Below are 17,990 nucleotides of genomic sequence, written 5' to 3'. Positions count from 1 at the left end.
TTTAATATTATATCTCATAGATGATTTAAAGGATATCGTACGATTAGAAAATACACCATGTACTGTCAAGTATGGATGGAATAACTGGCATGTTGAAACTGTTATAGCCAACATGGTTGCAGATTACGGAGAGTGACGAGTTGTGACGAATGTCGTGTGACCTATAAAAACCGTACCGCTAAAAGCACATATGAAACATCTTGCTTCCAGTGACCGAAATTGCGCGAAATACGAAATCTATAAAATAAAAGTTTGAATTGGATCTAAATTCTAAACATTCATATCCCATGCATACCTGTGGTGAACAGTTTCGGAAATTTTCGGAAGACATATTTGATTGATGTTTTGTTTGCAATTTTCTGGCAGGGGTACCAATTTTTTTTAAAACCTCTCAAACCTAGAGACGGATACACAGAAAGGTCTTTTGAGTCAGGAGGAAAACATGGACCCGAAAAGATTTTCGGCGTCCAGGTTCACGCCATCTTCCCGAGGCAATCGAGTTAACTGACTATAAAAGTCCAGTTTCCACTGGACTTTTAAAGCCAGTTAACTCTTTTGCTTCGGAAAGATGGGTTCACACCCGATATTAGATCATTTGGGAGAGAGGATTGTCAAGCTCTGTAATGAGTGTTCGCTGTCTCTCCACGGACTATTGTGCACATTGACAGCCCAACCGAAATTGCCGTTATCTACTGCTATCTAAACACACGATCGGAATCATGCTTCCTGATGACAGCAGCTGACACCACACCTGCCTTTGTGCAGTAACTGGGGTGTTATGGGTGGCCCCAACCACGCTTTTGGATGCCACGAAATGTTTACCTGTTACGCGGATGCCAGTATGTCCATGAAGATATTTAATTAAAGTAAAAAAAACATATAAAATATATAGCCCTTAGCTTATAAGCTCGAATGGTCGTGCATTTAATCTGATTTACTAGTATCAACTGTGTACATTGATAACCCTCAATGAGTTCTTAAATTCGATGCCAAGGCAAATGAAGCGGTATGCCAGATGCCTAGATGTGGTTGGTTTGCACCCTCCATCATTTGGAACACCTGCAACTCGTTTTTTCACTTGATCATGAAAACTGGAGGTAAGACCATTACAATGAGAAGTGGTGCGTCACAACTAGAACTGAAACATTAAAAGACTAACTCATCATACTGGGAAGTGTCGAGGCTCAACTGGAGGGACCAACTCATCTGAAAAGGAAGTGGCGTGGCTCAACTGGAGCTAAAACGTTAGTTACCAACTCATCTGAAACGAAAGTGTCCAGGCTCAACTGGAGCTAAAACATTAGAGACCAACTCGTCTGAAAAGGAAGTGGCGTGACTCAACTGGAGATAAAACGTTAGTGACCAACTCATCTGAAAAAAAGTGTCGAGGCTCACTGGAGCTAAAAGACCAATTTATTGTGAAAGTTGGCTGGATTCAATGGGAGCTAAAACATTGTACACCAAATAGATCATTTTTAAAGGAAGTGGTGCTTCTAAGCTTGACCTGAAACAAAAGGGAGTCATTAATTATGTGACGGGGGCATCACAAAGAGATCTGAATCATTAAAAGACTAACTCCTTATCTAAGTGGCGTGTCTCAATGTGATCTGAATCATTAAAAGACTAACTCCTTATAAAAGTGGCGCGTTTCAGCTGGATCTGAAATATTTAAAAACTTACTCATTAACTAAGTGGCGCATCTCAACCAGAAGTTTAGTGCTTTTTAATAACTCTCAGTGTAAATGCAAAAGGGATCAGACTTCCAGACGACCTCAGCTGACACTACAACTGCCTTTCTACGGTAACTGGGGTATCATTGGGTGTGGACAGCACCCGCAACTCATTCTTACACTTCACCATGAATGCGGAAGGTTATACTTTCCCCACTACTCGGAACATTCTGACCAGCAAAATACACCCCTATATCTACTGACCACATTCTTCACAGAGAAAGTCCAGCATAGCATAGCTTTCTCAGAATGGAGCCCACATGACCACGGACAGTTGCAGTGTGTAACCCATGTCCAGGCACCTTGGTCGTCTGGGTATAACCTACAATTGTAGAAGGACATGTTTACACTCAGCCAAAGTCACTGTGACTACTGAAACTATATGGAGTTGAAGTAGCGCCGAGTTTAAACCATCATATTGAAAAAATGATTCTGTCAGGAAAAATAATCTGCTTCGTCTAAGTGACGCGTCTCAAACTGGATATGAATCATAAAAAAACTCATTATAGTAGGACGCTGCGCGTCTGTACTGGAACTCAAGCATTAAAGGACCAAAAAATAATATTAATAGAATTTGGCACATCTCAACTGGAACTGAAACATTGAAAGACTATCTCCTTATAGAAGTGGCTCGTCTCAACCTATTCTGAAACATTTAAAGACTAACTCCTTACAGAAGTGGTTCGTCTCAACCGGATCTGAAATATTTAAAGACTAACTCCTTCTAGAAGTGGCTCGTCTCAACGGAATCTGAAACATTTAAAGACTAACTCCTTATAGAGCCGGCGCGTCTCAAGGGGATCTGAAACATTTAAAGACTAACTCCTTATAGAAGTGGTGTGTCTCAAGGGGATCTGAAACATTAAAAGGCTAACTCCTTATTTTAGTGGCGCCTCACAACGGGATCTGAAACATTAACGACAAACTCCTTATAGAAGTGGCTCGTCACAACGGGATCTGAAACATTAAAGCCCAACTCCTTATATTAATGGCGCGTCTCAACGGGATCTGAAACATAAAAGACTAACTCCTTATTGAAGGGCGCATCTCAACTGGGTCTGAAACATTGAAAGACTTACTCCTTATAGAAGTGGCGAGTCTCAACGGGATCTGAAACATTAAAGACTAACTTCTTATAGAAGTGGCGCATCTCAACCGGAAGCTTAGAGCATTTTAATAACTCTCAATATAAGTGCAAAAGGGATCAGACTTCCAGACGACCTCAGCTGACACTTCAACTGCCTTTCTACGGTAACTGGGGTATCATTGGGTGTGGACAGCACCCGCAACTCATTCTTACACTTCACCATGAATGCGGAAGGTTATACTTTCCCCACTACTCGGAACATTCTGACCAGCAAAATACACCCCTATATCTACTGACCACATTCTTCACAGAGAAAGTCCAGCATAGCATAGCTTTCTCAGAATGGAGCCCACATGACCACGGACAGTTGCAGTGTGTAACCCATGTCCAGGCACCTTGGTCGTCTGGGTATAACCTACAATTGTAGAAGGACATGTTTACACTCAGCCAAAGTCACTGTGACTACTGAAACTATATGGAGTTGAAGTAGCGCCGAGTTAAAACCATAATATTGAAAAAATGATTCTGTCAGGAAAAATAATCTGCTTCGTCAAAGTGACGCGTCTCAAACTGGATCTGAATCATAATAAACCTCATTATAGTAGGACGCTGCGCGTCTGTACTGGAACTCAAGCATTAAAGGACCAAAAACTAATATTAATAGGATTTGGCGCATCTCAACTGGATCTGAAACATTAGAGAGCATCACATTAAACTAGGAGGTGGCGCATCTCAACTGGAGCTAAAATATTAGAGAACAGCGCATTGCGACTGGACATGTCTGAACTAGAGCTAAAACATGAGAGAACATCACATAATAACAGATGTCACAAATGGAGCTGAAACATTAGAGATCAACTAGTTTAAATGAAGTGGCGCGTCGCAACTGGTGCTGAAACTCATTATTATAGAAAGTAATGCGTCTTTGCTGGGGCTAAAAAAGAAAGACTCGTTATAAGAAGAAATGGGGCGCCTCAAGGGGTGTCGACACATTAAAAGACCGACTCAGGGATCGAAACATGATTTGTCCTGCAGGCAAGTAGATCTTATTTTGTACTCATCGTGCGCATTTATCACTTACCCTTATAATTTTTATAAAGTTTCATGTTCTCGGTTATTATTACCATGTTCTTCAATTAACCTTTATAAAGTAAAATGTCACAACTATATTCAGCGGTTTTGCATAATACTATGCTGACTGAAGTTAATTCATAACTTGTTCACAAACAGCATTGAACATATTCCTACTTTAATTTCTGAACTTATTGTTCAACCCAATCACCAGTCATTTGGATATTTAAGACAGACAGTACAAAGAAATGCATGTAGTCCTCGCCATCCAATTCGCTTACAACAGAAATAATGAATATAATTGTATTCCTAAAATAATTCTGTTTATTTGTTGAACAGGCAGTTGCCAAGTATGCCGTCTATTAATGATATGAGTGAAGTGCGCATTGTTATTATCTCTTAGAGCGTGCGAGAGATAAAACATATTTTAGGTTATTTAGGTTTATATATAGGTTTTAGGTTTATATTATCTTGCATACTGTGCTTTGTTTCTAACCTGCACACTTTAAAAAATACATACTTAGCTGTCTACAGAGAGGGGTGCGCAATATAAAATACACGCCATCATAATTTGTGATTGTTTTTCCCCAATGCAAAGACATTACTGTGAGCTCGTAACACTGGAAATACCATGTCAAGAAATCCGTACTTGAATAATTCGGTGACTGGTCAAATTAATCTATACTTAAAAATATCCGGCAATAGCGATCAACCTATGAAAGTGCTTCACTTATGATTATTATTTTAAATGTATATAATAAAGCTGCAACTAAAATGAAACTATATTTGAATATATTATTCCTGTTAAAATAAAAGTTTCAGATACAAGTCTGCCGATCATTGCACCTTTGCATATAAAACAATGACTAGCAGAACAGGAAATACAATTAAAACGTTAAAAAATATTGTCTGGTGATGTTTTATCTCAAATTTCAAATTTGTATTGACCATGTTTGATATCACCCGATCGTTAACCTGCACGAAATCGCTGAAGGGATATGATGTTATGTTTTACTCGAATATGATGTTATGTTTTACTCGAATATATGATGTTATGTTTTTCTGTGCAAAATACTCGAATATCTTATTTTTAAAATACTTGCGTGCGCACTACACTCAAGAAATTACCAATTTTATTGAATTTGATTAGAGATGAATAGATATGACTGAAATATGTTCTCGCCCGGTAGGACGAGCGTTTGTTCACTTCTTTCTCGCCCTGCACATGCTACCACTTGTCAATACGAGCGGACAAGTGGTATTTCCGCGCCCTGCCAACTCATTTCAATAACCATAAAATTGAAAACGATAATGTATGTATCTGCATCGTCTGAGAGATCAAGATGGATCTCAACTTGAGCTAAAATATTAAAAGTACAACTCATTTTAATGGGAAGTGGCGCGTCTAATGGAACTAATACCATTAAAAAAACTAACACGTTATTGTAGGAGGTGAAATGTCACAACTGAAGCTAACGCATTTGAGATGGACTGATCATGATTTCACGCATCTGAACTGGAGCTAAAACATTAAAATTATCATTGATTAATTCACATTCAGAGAGAGAGAGAGAGAGAGAGAGAGAGAGAGAGAGAGAGAGAGTTATATTAATATTAATATTAATTTATTGAGAAATAAAGAATATCCTCTATCTTTGAATCGACATGCCCCCGTGGACGAGTGGTACAGCGTTTGCCCTGAGAACGGAAAGTCAGGGGTTCGATCGCCGGCCGCGTCACACCAAAAGACGTTGAAAGATGGTACTTAAAATTACCCTGCCAGGCGCTCGTCATAAAGGCGACGAATTATAGAATAGAGAGAGTATAAGATACAATGTATCATTGTTCTTACAGTTTATTCTTTGTTTACTCTGTTTTGCTTTTGAGAGAGACCGAGAGAGAGAGAGAGAGAGAGAGAGAGAGAGAGAGAGAGAGAGAGAGAGAGAGAGAGAGAGACAGATTTATTATTTACGTGTCACGCGTATATAGATTTGTATATAAATGATATGCACAAATTCATGGTAAACATTCATGGTGATATATAAATACAACCGTACACTCACTGTATATAGGAAAACAAGATTAACAGCTGCGTGTTAAAATTTTATATGAATGTTCTTGATAATGTTTTTACTAAACTATCATTCTGTGTAATGTATATAAATTGTATATGTATTAAACTTAGGTACCACATTATTTGCATGTGATAAAAGTTTATCTCTTAAGTCAGAACAAAAAGGACATGAAATAGAAAAAAGTGCTTCTCGTCTTCAACAGTGCGAACATTACATTATATACTAAAACGATTTGAGCAAATTAAGGGTTCATGGTCAACTGTACCAGACGTGTTCTACTGCAGAGGGGAGGGAACCACATTTCAACACTGCTACAACCGGCGCTGGTCCCTTAATCTAACATTATCGAAAACAAATTTGACCCAGAAATGGCTTGAAAACTGTAATTAGGCTTCCGACTGTTGAAAAAGCATATCAAACACAGACGTTACTTGAAGCACCATTTCAAGCAGAATTATTTTGCCAATTATGTCTACTCATTCGTTTGAATATACCCAATAGACTGGGTCCAAGGGAGTTAAACTATTGGAAAACGTTCAGTACCCAATATAAATTATAACACGTGAGAAAATACTTAATGGCTTAAAAGGTTATCTGGAAACCTGGTGTGTGTATGACTTTAAAGTTAGCATTGTTGAGTGAGTGAGTGAGCGAGCGAATGAGTTCAACGCCGCGTGGAATAGAATTTCAGTCATATTACGACGTGTCTGCTTAATGTGGGAGGAAAGCCCGAAGTGATGCAGTATCAGACTTTTATCACTTCGGTGAAAGATCACGAGGACGGGTATGGTGCTTACTAAGAATATACATTTATGCAGCTCAGTGGAGGGAGGGGGCGTCAAAAGACAAACCCGAAAAGCATATTAGTTAATCTAAACATAAATATATAACATTTTATTGAATATCAATTCGGTTTCTAAAATCTTTGTATGTATGCAGATGTTGGCCAATGGGTACAAAGTCTTGTGAACATTTGTTGAAGAAATTATAATTCGGCAGAAAAAAGTGACACCTAACCTCACCCCTTTCTATTGACACTGGTGCTAAATTTGCGGCTGCTTACAGCGGACCAAACGACTACCCTCGTCGGAGTAAGACTGCTGAATCGGCGGAGCTAAACTCGTATTTAATGCAATTAATACTAATTAATTTGTATATTGGCAGTAAACCAACAGATTGCAGGTTTCACAAAGACAACAGCATGTATTAATGTTATTACACCTGTCATAGCAGACCTGGACACCCGATCCCGTCAGTCGTCTCTTACGACAAGCATAGTTGCCTTTTACGGCAAGCATGGGTTGTTGAAGACCTATTCACCCCGTATTTTTCGTTTCACTCATTAATCCACTTGGGGCACAGGATCGAACGCTTCTTCAACAAATTATGACATGTTAATACACACACACACACACACACACACACACACACACACACACAGAGGAGCGAACGTTTTAACATGGTTTTTCCATGCAACGCCAGTGATGTAAACAACAGAAATCAGTTTCGTTGCCGTCATAACGGCTTCTTCAACAAATTATGATTCGTTAACACACACACACACACACACAGAGAGAGAGAGAGAGAGAGAGAGAGACTTATTCTTTTCAACAAATTACCACAAGGAGACTATTGTCCAACGCCTCTACACATCTGCATACATGCAGAGTATTTTCTACGAATTAGAATTTAGTCGTTTCTATGTACGTGTTGTATGCTTTCATTTAATCATATGCTTTAAATTCATTGCCCCCACTTATACTTTTACATAATTAAAAGTTCACCAACAGATTGTTTAATTACATATTGCTGCACTTACCTTGTCGTTTTGTTCAACGTCTTCTCCAGAATGAAAACATACGGCAGGGCAGGAAAGTCTTCATAATGAACCTGACATACCAAAGTTTAAAAAACAGCGTTCACCGTAGGGCGTGAATAATATAAATATGAAAAATTGCCCATTGTAATCTCGATTTTAAATGAATTCTGAAACAGCTTGTTCAAATTAATTTAACCTGCGCCGGTACAATTGATAAAGTAAGCGTCGTCTGCTTCGATCCAAGGAGTCTGGTTTACGCGCAGGAAAAACTCGTGCAACGGAAGTGTTTCCCGATTGGCTAAACTCGTAACCATGACACCACGTGACTATTCTGGTGAACACCTGTGTGAAATATACAATACCTCTGACCTGATTTGACATTTGTTTATATAAATATTCTCAACCGACAAAGCCATTGGCGGTGGGGCTTCTCCTGTGAGATTAAAAAAAATCAATGGTATTTTTAGCGGTATACATCATAACAGAATGAAGATATAATACAGTGGATAGTCGCCAAGCGGCTTAACAATTTAATGCAGTTTAATAATTTTGATGATTATTGATAAAGAATATTAAAGAATTATGAACAATATGTATAAAGTACGACACGAGCAAAAACGATATTAACTTAATTGAAACAACTGTTGTTAAATTTGATAATGTCTCATTCGTGCAACATGTACAGTTTGTGAAATGTTATCTGTGGCTGGGTAATTAGTGTAAAATATATTGGTTCAATGTAGACTGGGGTAGGAAATGAACTTGCAACCACATGACCCCTAACATGTTTGAAATGTTATTAATTTATGCCGATAAGAGCAAATTTATTGATTTTCAAGATAAGATATCTTAGACACCCATTACAGTTGCTTATCATGTGAATGATTTTTTTTTTAATTTTAAAAGTTCTAAATCAAATCATATTTAAAAAAATGAAACTATATTGGGTTATTTTTTTCGAATGCTGACAAAACGCCAGAATAATTTTGGGGGGTAAAATATCGATAACTTAAGATATTGTTAACTGAAAATCAAAGATATGATTAAATTCACTGAGATGTATAGTTTCCTTTGCTCCTCAGTATATATTTGGTATACAACACAGCTGTGTAGCTACAACGTGGCACAGCAAGTGATGACACTTTGAAACCGTGTTACTGGACGACCCAGTGTGGACATTATGGTTTATTGTTCGATATCGTTGTGTTTGTCTACCAAAACAGTTAAAATCAAAATCATTCAGCTCAAATATTTAGGCTCGGCATTTATGAAAAAATATATCTGGTTTTGCATCAGTAGTTGAAGAATGAAGAAATATCTAGCCTCCAAACAAAAACAAACCCACATGGCTACAAATTGTGAAGCCCATTTCTGGTGTCCCCGGCAGTGATAATGCTGGAATACTGCCACAAGCGCATACGTCACCACTCGCCCCTTTCCGTAACCTGCTTGTCCCGGAATAACACGAGTTGGTCACGAATGCTACAAGCGGTGTAAAACCGAACTCACTCACTCGGAAGATATGTCGAAAAGGGGAAACAAGCTGGAGTTACGGGGAATGCTAGGAATAATAAGCAGTTTTATAATGACATATGCAAATATACTCCCACATGCACAATAGTCTGTAGCTCACCAGATTTTGCTGGAATATTTTAAAAATAATAAAACTTTTTATAAACAAAATAAACACGAAAATGCCGAACTTATTAACAGAAGTTTCAATACAACAAAACGACATGCATATTCCAGAGACACCCATACTGGGATAATAAGCAGTAAATATTGCTCCTTGTACGCGTAACAATAACACATTATTGCTGAGTGCGGCGTTAAACAACAAACAAACAATCAATCATTTATACATGTGCACTCAAATGAAACTGTAAAATATTCATTGCTGTAAATGCATTCGCTATCATGTATAACACTGACTGTATACATTACCTTGCGCGAAATACGCATTTTCCGGAAAGCGCACGTTAAAACCCAAACTATATTATAAGTAAGTTAAGCAAGTACTGGTATGGGGAGAGACACGGCCCGGTGGCGGTCGACTCACGGGACTCGAGACCCCCGGTCCTGGTCGATTCCTAACAGAGTCTGTGTGATAAAGGCTCGACATACAATAAGACTTATTATGTCTTATGTCGATCCCATATGGTCAGTCTGTGACCTTGCTACGCCACCACTTCCTCAACTATACTTGGGATACTTAGGACACTTAGGATAAGTGAGTGAGTGAGTGAGTGAGTGATAATTAATTATACATCTCCGTACGTGGTATAAGTAACTCATACTATTTTGCTGGTATTTGGAGGAAAGGAATTTGTCGTATTGAGCTTTACATTTTTGAAAACCACGCTCCATTGCAGTCAGGCACTCCACTGAGGAAGTTGACGCCGTTTTTAACATTTCAGTTATATCACGGGGTATCAACTTCATGTGGGAGGAAAGCCCAAAGTGATGCAGGCCGCACACGTTCATCACTGGTGAAACCAGTCAGCACGGACGTGGTTCTTACAAGCAATGGCAGGTGACAACATGATGAAGCTTATTATTTATCCGCTAATTCAACGTTAAGGATGTAAATACTAATGCAGTACCATCCCAAGTGCAATGAGAGTTTATGCACCTAAATAACCAGTTACAGTTTCAGTCAATACTTCACGCGGATGGGGTGAGTGTGGGTGAATTTAATTTTAATTCACGCCGGCGATATTTCAGCCATATTCACGGGGATGGATTAGTCGAGTAGGAAGATAGGGACCCCATGCACCGAAAGATATATTTTCTTAACCTACATTTTATATACGTAATAGTGTCTACTGGATGCATTTTGATGTTACCAAGGCGAAATATTGTTCCAAAATGTCCATTGGTGAGCATATTGGATTTCCGACTCCGTTACACTCAGACACAGCCTGTATTTATCATACACACGACCCCTTTACACTCAGACATAGCTTGTATATATGATACACACTCCCCCGTTACACTCAGACACAGCCTGTATATATCATAAACATACCCCCGTTACTCTCAGACACAGTCTGTATATATGATACACGCTCCCCCGTTACAATCAGACACAGCCTGTATTTATCATACACACGACCCCTTTACACTCAGACATAGCTTGTATATATCATACACACTCCCCCGTTACACTCAGACGCAGCCTGTATATATCATACACTCTCCCCCGTTACAATCAGACACTGTCAGTATATATCATACACACTCCCCCGTTACACTCAGACGCAGCCTGTATATATCATACACTCTCCCCTGTTACAATCAGACACGGTCTGTATATATCATACACACTCCCCCGTTACACTCAGACGCAGCCTGTATATATCATATACACGCCCCCGTTACATTTAGACACAGCCTGTATTTATCATACACACGACCCCTTTACACTCAGACATAGCTTGTATATATGATACACACTCCCCCGTTACACTCAGACACAGCCTGTATATATCATAAACATACCCCCGTTACTCTCAGACACAGTCTGTATATATGATACACGCTCCCCCGTTACAATCAGACACAGCCTGTATTTATCATACACACGACCCCTTTACACTCAGACATAGCTTGTATATATCATACACACTCCCCCGTTACACTCAGACGCAGCCTGTATATATCATACACTCTCCCCCGTTACAATCAGACACTGTCAGTATATATCATACACACTCCCCCGTTACACTCAGACGCAGCCTGTATATATCATACACTCTCCCCTGTTACAATCAGACACGGTCTGTATATATCATACACACTCCCCCGTTACACTCAGACGCAGCCTGTATATATCATATACACGCCCCCGTTACATTTAGACACAGTCTGTATATATCATACACACGACTCCATTACACTCAGACACAGCATGTATATATCACACACACGACTCCGTTAAACTCAGACACAGCCTGTATATATCATACACACGACTCCGTTACACACAGACACAGCCTGTATATATCACACACACGACTCCGTTACACTCAGACATAGCCGGTATATCGTGTCCGCCTCCCAGCCCATGTTCCGTGTGGAAAGTCAGTATATACATTCGTCACATAGAGTATTTCTTCCCTTTGCGAAGTTTCGGAAACAACGAAAGGATGTCACAAGGAAATCATGTGCACACGCATTGCACTCGTGTCTGTCTACATCCGGTTTATGAATATTATATATGGCACGTAATTACTAAAGTTAGCCGACAATCACGACAGCGAATCCAGTTGATTTGTGGGTCACATCTTTCCTGTCTACAGCCAAGTATAACAAGCTTCTAAAACACATGGTGAGTATTTATTGCTTTACGGGGTTATAACGTGCATGTAGGGGTACTACAAACTAGAGTGAATAAGACAGGCAACACAGACTGGCCTGAATGAGAGGGGCGGCTCAGACTGGAGTGAATGGGAGAGGCGGCTCAGACTGGAGTGAATGGGAGAGGCGGCTCAGACTGGAGTGAATGGGAGGGACAGCACAGACTGGAGTGAATGAGAGAGGCGGCACAGACTGGAGTGAATGAGAGAGGCAGCACAGACTGGAGTGAATGAGAGAGGCAGCACAGGCTAGAGTGAATGAGAGAGGCAGCACAGACTGGAGTGAATGAGAGAGGCAGCACAGGCTAGAGTGAATGAGAGGGGCAGCACAGACTAGAGTGAATGAGAGAGGCAGCACAGACTGGAGTGAATGAGAGAGGCAGCACAGACTGGAGTGAACGAGAGGCAGCACAGACTGGAGTGAATGAGACAGGCAGCACCGACTAGAGTGAATGAGAGAGGCAGTACAGACTGGAGTGAATGAGGGAGGCAGTACAGACTAGAGTGAATGAGAGAGGCAGCACAGACTGGAGTGAATGAGAGAGGCAGCACAGACTGGAGTGAATGAGAGAGGCAGCTCGGACTAGAGTGAATGAGACAGGCAGCACAGACTGGAGTGAACGAGAGGCAGCACAGACTGGAGTGAACGAGAGGCAGCACCGACTAGAGTGAATGAGAGAGGCAGCACAGACTGGAGTGAATGAGAGAGGCAGCACAGACTGGAGTGAACGAGAGGCAGTACAGACTGGAGTGAATGAGAGAGGCAGCACAGACTGGAGTGAATGAGAGAGGCAGTACAGACTGGAGTGAATGAGAGAGGCAGTACAGACTGGAGTGAATGAGAGAGGCAGCACAGATTGTAGTGAATGAGAGAGGCAGCACAGATTGTAGTGAATGAGACAGGCAGCACAGACTAGAGTGAATGAGAGAGGCAGCACAGACTGGAGTGAATAAGAGAGGCAGCACAGACTGGAGTGAATAAGAGAGGCAGTATAGACTGGAGTGAATGAGAGAGGCAGCACAGATTCCAGTGAATGGAAGGGGCAACACAAGCTGGAGTGAATGAGAGAGGCAGCACAGACTGTAGTGAATGAGAGAGGCAGCACCGACTGGAGTGAATGAGAGTGGCAGCACAGATTGGAGTGAATGAGAGGCAGCACAGACTGGAGTGAATGAGAGAGGCAGAACAGATTGTAGTGAATGTGAGAGGCAGCACAGATTGTAGTGAATGAGAGAGGCAGCACAGATTGTAGTGAATGAGAGGGGTAGCACAGACTGGAGTGGAATGAATGAGAACGGCAGCTCAGAGAGGAATGGAGAGGTGCTGTACATATAAAAATTATACATTTTGTTGAACTTCAAAACCGACACCTTTAACATTTGATCTCTAACATTTGACCTCTAACATTTCACGTCCGACGTAACCACCTCTTTTTCCGTGTTCTGAAGGTTGGCTACCAGACATGGCCTCGAACAGAAGACAAATGACACAAGCTGACACAAGGTACGTTGTTTCTCATTTCTAAAACGTAGTATTAATACATTCACCATTTTCTAACAAAACAAACTCCAAACAAAAACCCCAATATACTTGATGATACTCCCTTTCGGGTGAAGATGCCATGGCGCTCAGAAACGACAAAACAATGTCACGGCAATGTATTTTACTTTCGAGAGTGGCCGTTTAATTTCGAGATACAGATGTAATATGTACTGGTCTGAATGTGTTGCGCTTATCGCCCCGAAAGGAAAGTTTACCTGACACGACCTGAAGCGGTTGACATGCCTCACGCAGAGAGGTGTGAGTGAGTTTGATTTTACGCCGCTTTTAGCAGTATTCCAGCAATATCACGGCGGGGGACACCAGAAATGGGCTTCAAACATTGTACCCATGTCGGGAATCGAACCCGGGTCTTCGGCGTGACGAGTGAACGCTTTAACCACTAGGCTACCCGACCGCCCTCACGCAGAGAGGGATCGTGTAGGAGTAAAACGATATGAGAATATAATACAAGAACCTGGCGATAAAGGACAGTACGATATAGAACTGCGACAAAGGACAGTACACTGACTAGAATATCTTAATTTGTATATAAAACTAGTATTATGGCATTATAAGGCCATACCTATTTCTTTACAGTGGTTTGATTTTAAAGAAATGTCACAGAATATGTAATGGCAAAACCTTTTAAAATTGTAATTGGCAAGAATCGGTCAAAAATTGTTGGAACAATATCTGAAGATACACTAGGTGATGAGGAAAGCTTTGGGACTCTGTATTTCCCTTGTTTTGTTGTTTTACGCCGCACTACAGTAATATTCCAGCTATAGGGCGTAAATAGACAACGGACTGATATCATGAGTATTGTCATACGCAATTGAAATACGGGGTCATGCATCAACCAAATCAGCGAACCTGACCACCGATTTTGATACCTCTGTCAATGGAAGTGAGATCATGAAGTACAATAGAGGAACGTACTGACAAGTCATGTTTTGGGTCGCATTTATACTCAGAGGTAACAGTTATTGTGACATACAAACATAAAGAGAATCTGTCAAAACATGGTTACTGCCGAAGATTGAATTGTATTAAATGAATGGTACGGTAAAGAGCAATAGTCCAAAGAAAACGAGTCATGTCACACGCTTGGGGTCGAAGAAAGTTGACACAGTCCACCTTGTGTACGGATGCAATCCTGACACAATCGAATCACGTAGGACACTAAACGTTGACGAAATATCTTTGGAAATAAGCCGGAATTTTTTTAGGTTAAAGAAGACGTTGTAAAGATCTTTCCAAGTCCAAATCCAAGACACGTTCGATTGTGACAGATCAGGTGATCTTGCAGGTCAGGGTAACACATTAACATTGGTCTAAGTAAGATACTGGTGCACGACCCCATCAACTGTGGTCTGGCGTTATGCTGGAATGCCACAACCACCACTGGAGACTTCGACGTTACTGTGCTGCCGTTAGGATTGGCTTCCTGGCTTGGCACCTCCCTCGGACATCGTTGATGCGTTGACATCATCTGCCAGCCTTGCAGATACGCACTTGTTGTCTGGAACCTGTGCCAAAGATGTGTGTTTCCAATTCATTCGTTTTTGCGAAGGGTTGTCACGGGTGGGTTACCTCTACAGGGAATATCTCTGACTTTCATCTGCCATTATTCATTTTCATTTAGTCGTGACATCGTGAAAACGACCAAGAGTGAAACATTTTCTTAACTCCGCTCCTCCGAAGATTACGTAGACTGGCAATGATAGGGAACTGGATAACAAAATGAACAAGTCTTTTGCACAGAACATTTGAAGCAGCTCCTTGCAAAAACCTTACTCTTGTATATCATGTGGCCATGGAATACATGTTTAACTTTTAGCATGGAACAACTGTCAGACACCACTGATCAACGATTACTCATATGTAAGAGTACTCTTGTATTCTCTGATAACACCCGAGTTCACACGTGTGAAAAAGCAAGTTACCACAAATTGTGTGTCTGTTCATTTCAATGACCTCTTTTTCAGTTACCATTACATCTTTATATGGATGCCTCTTGGAACCAGTCAGGTCGGTCACGCATCTCTGTATCTTAGCAATCGCCAGTATGTCAGTTGGTGGCCTCAAGAAGAGAAAGTAAAATGTGGGATTAATATGAAAGAAAGTAATTGCAAAAATAACCTTCAGGAAGACGTTGAAGAAGAGGGCATGGATCCTGACTATAGATTTATGATACCGTCCACAACATTAAACCTGGCTAAAATGATGACGTATTGGAACAAGCAAAAGAGCACGGGTCACTATTCCTTACTGGATCAAAACTGTTGCTGGGTTCTGTACCAAGTCCTACATGCAGGAGGAACTCCAAAGAGTCTTACAATTCTTTGGCGACCTGAAACTTTGCGGAGGTATTTGGTCATTTATCTGGGCGGTGGATCAAGGTTTACGTCAATGCTCAACATGTCAGGCTGGGATTCCCCTTTCAAAGGTAAACATCTAAACCTGATGAACTATTATAATAAAGCAAAAACAATTGATTACCAATGATATTTTCCTGTATGAGCAACCATTGGCATTGTTGTAGAATCTTAATGTTCATGGTGACGAATGTATCCATGTAAATGTTTGCAATGTTGTCAGACAACTGAGGACCCTTGTGTTCTGAATATGTTTCATATATCGCGATAATCTCCAATGTGAACCCGTGAAGATCCGGGGTAGAGTAGGTCTTCAGCATCAAATGCTTGCCGTAAAAGGTGACAATGCTTGTCGTAAAAGGCGACTAACGGGATCGGGTGGTCAGGCTCGCTGACTTTGTTGATACATGTCATCGATCCCATTTGCGTGGATCGATGCTTCTGGATCACTGGATTGTCTGGTCCAGACATTTACAGATTATTTACAGACCGCCGTCATAGAGCTGGAACATTGCTGAGTGCGGCGTTAAACAACAAACCAACCAACCAACCAATGTGTTTCATGAATATATCATAAACATAATTCACAATTTGAAATATTTTGATACTGTTTCAGAGAAAATCACACTGTATACATGGAAAGCTAGGGGTGGAACAGGAATTCACCATGCACTTTTACTTGATAACTCAGTCTATGTAAGCTGGTGGCCCCGTACTTCACAGGCAGCAGGGTATGCTGCGTCCAGCTTAGAGGAAGATCGGACAAAGATGGACAGAGTGGAGGACGAGACATATATCTTTCCTGACAATGAGTTGGAGTACCATCTCATGAGGAGACGTTGGAAGCAAATGACAGAAATGACATCTGAATTGTGGGGAGCTAGATCGGACTGGGTCATACAAGAAATTCTGATTGCAGGTGGCGCTTCTAATTTCCAAATCGTTGAAATAACGTTTGCACACAGAATGTTTGAAAGAGAATGATGACAGGGAATAACTGAAATGTTTCTCGGATGAAGTGACATAAACAATTCTAACTTCTTTGAGGGGCATTCAGAAGTTGGAGTATTTGGTAAGGATGAACAACTTCTTTAATACACGTAGGAGCGACGTTTCGGTGTAGGTTCTAACTCCGTTAACAAGAACGTATGGATGACAAGCATATATACATGTATGAGGTAGAGTGTAGACAGTTGAATAGATTGGGGTGTGCTTACATTGGAATTGAGAAGCCTGTTATGTACACAAGCTGGTAAAAAACACGCCAATAACGTAAACAAGGGGGTGAAGCCCGTAGTATAAACAACAGGATTACGAATTATTGGAATATTTGGTGAGTTGATGGTACGCCTTGATCATGGTTGATCAATGGTTGAGGTCCTTTGAAGGGGACTTTCTATTCTTGAAGTCTTTGAGGTTGGTTGTGAGGGGTTTGATGTTGTCCCTATGGATGTTGTGGTTTGTGTTTTCTCTCGGATATGCATATACAAGAATTGGCATTTAAAACACGGAAATGTGTCCAAGAAGTTAAAATCTTTAGGTATATCGATGATCTGATATCATTCAATAAAGGCCAAATGGCTAATTCCCTTCACCTCGTCTGTTTCATATTGCTTTAATATCCTCAAGATATGTTGAGGTATATTCTAGCAGCTCCAATTTTGTTTCCTCAATTCACAGCGTTCGAGGTCCACTCAAGCATGCTCTTCTATGAACATGTCAAAGAGCCTGATTTGAGTCCCAAGTTGTTTTTTCAGGATGACTACAGACAGACAGGCAACTTATACAGTAGATGGCCCACAATACATTAACAAGGTTCATAACGCTTGTTTGAGTAAAATAAGGTGTTAGGTGTTACTTACGGTGGCCCATAAGGGACATGGAGTCTGTTTTTCAATATTTTGATATTTCACTTTCTGTTATCGTAAC

At 40.6% G+C, this 17,990-nt stretch overlaps 1 protein-coding gene across 1 annotated transcript; it reads left to right on the top strand.

Moving 5' to 3' along the window:
- Positions 1-11,991: 11,991 nt before the first annotated feature.
- LOC139477848 (uncharacterized) lies at positions 11,992-17,655 on the top strand. The gene is made up of 4 exons (XM_071260282.1): positions 11,992-12,112; positions 13,590-13,644; positions 15,672-16,132; positions 16,678-17,655. The coding sequence occupies exons 2-4, from the start codon at positions 13,604-13,606 to the stop codon at positions 17,043-17,045; spliced, it is 870 nt and encodes a 289-aa protein (XP_071116383.1). The 5' UTR covers positions 11,992-12,112; positions 13,590-13,603; the 3' UTR covers positions 17,046-17,655.
- Positions 17,656-17,990: the final 335 nt, after the last annotated feature.

This window comes from Haliotis cracherodii, unplaced genomic scaffold (genome assembly GCF_022045235.1).
Source record: "Haliotis cracherodii isolate W230 unplaced genomic scaffold, xgHalCrac1.p SCAF_36, whole genome shotgun sequence".
NCBI lineage: Eukaryota > Metazoa > Mollusca > Gastropoda > Lepetellida > Haliotidae > Haliotis > Haliotis cracherodii.
Note: the sequence above shows the minus strand (reverse complement) of the source record. Positions and strands in the feature narration are given on the sequence as shown.

What these genes read in the sequence shown, in the direction of transcription:
- LOC139477848 (XM_071260282.1), top strand. Translation starts at nt 13,604, where the DNA reads ATGGCCTCGAACAGAAGACAAATGACACAAGCTGACACAAG. An exon ending in ATGACACAAGCTGACACAAG is followed by an intron (nt 13,645 to 15,671) that starts GTACGTTGTTTC and finishes CCTCTTTTTCAG; the next exon opens with TTACCATTACATCTTTATAT. An exon ending in CTGGGATTCCCCTTTCAAAG is followed by an intron (nt 16,133 to 16,677) that starts GTAAACATCTAA and finishes ATACTGTTTCAG; the next exon opens with AGAAAATCACACTGTATACA.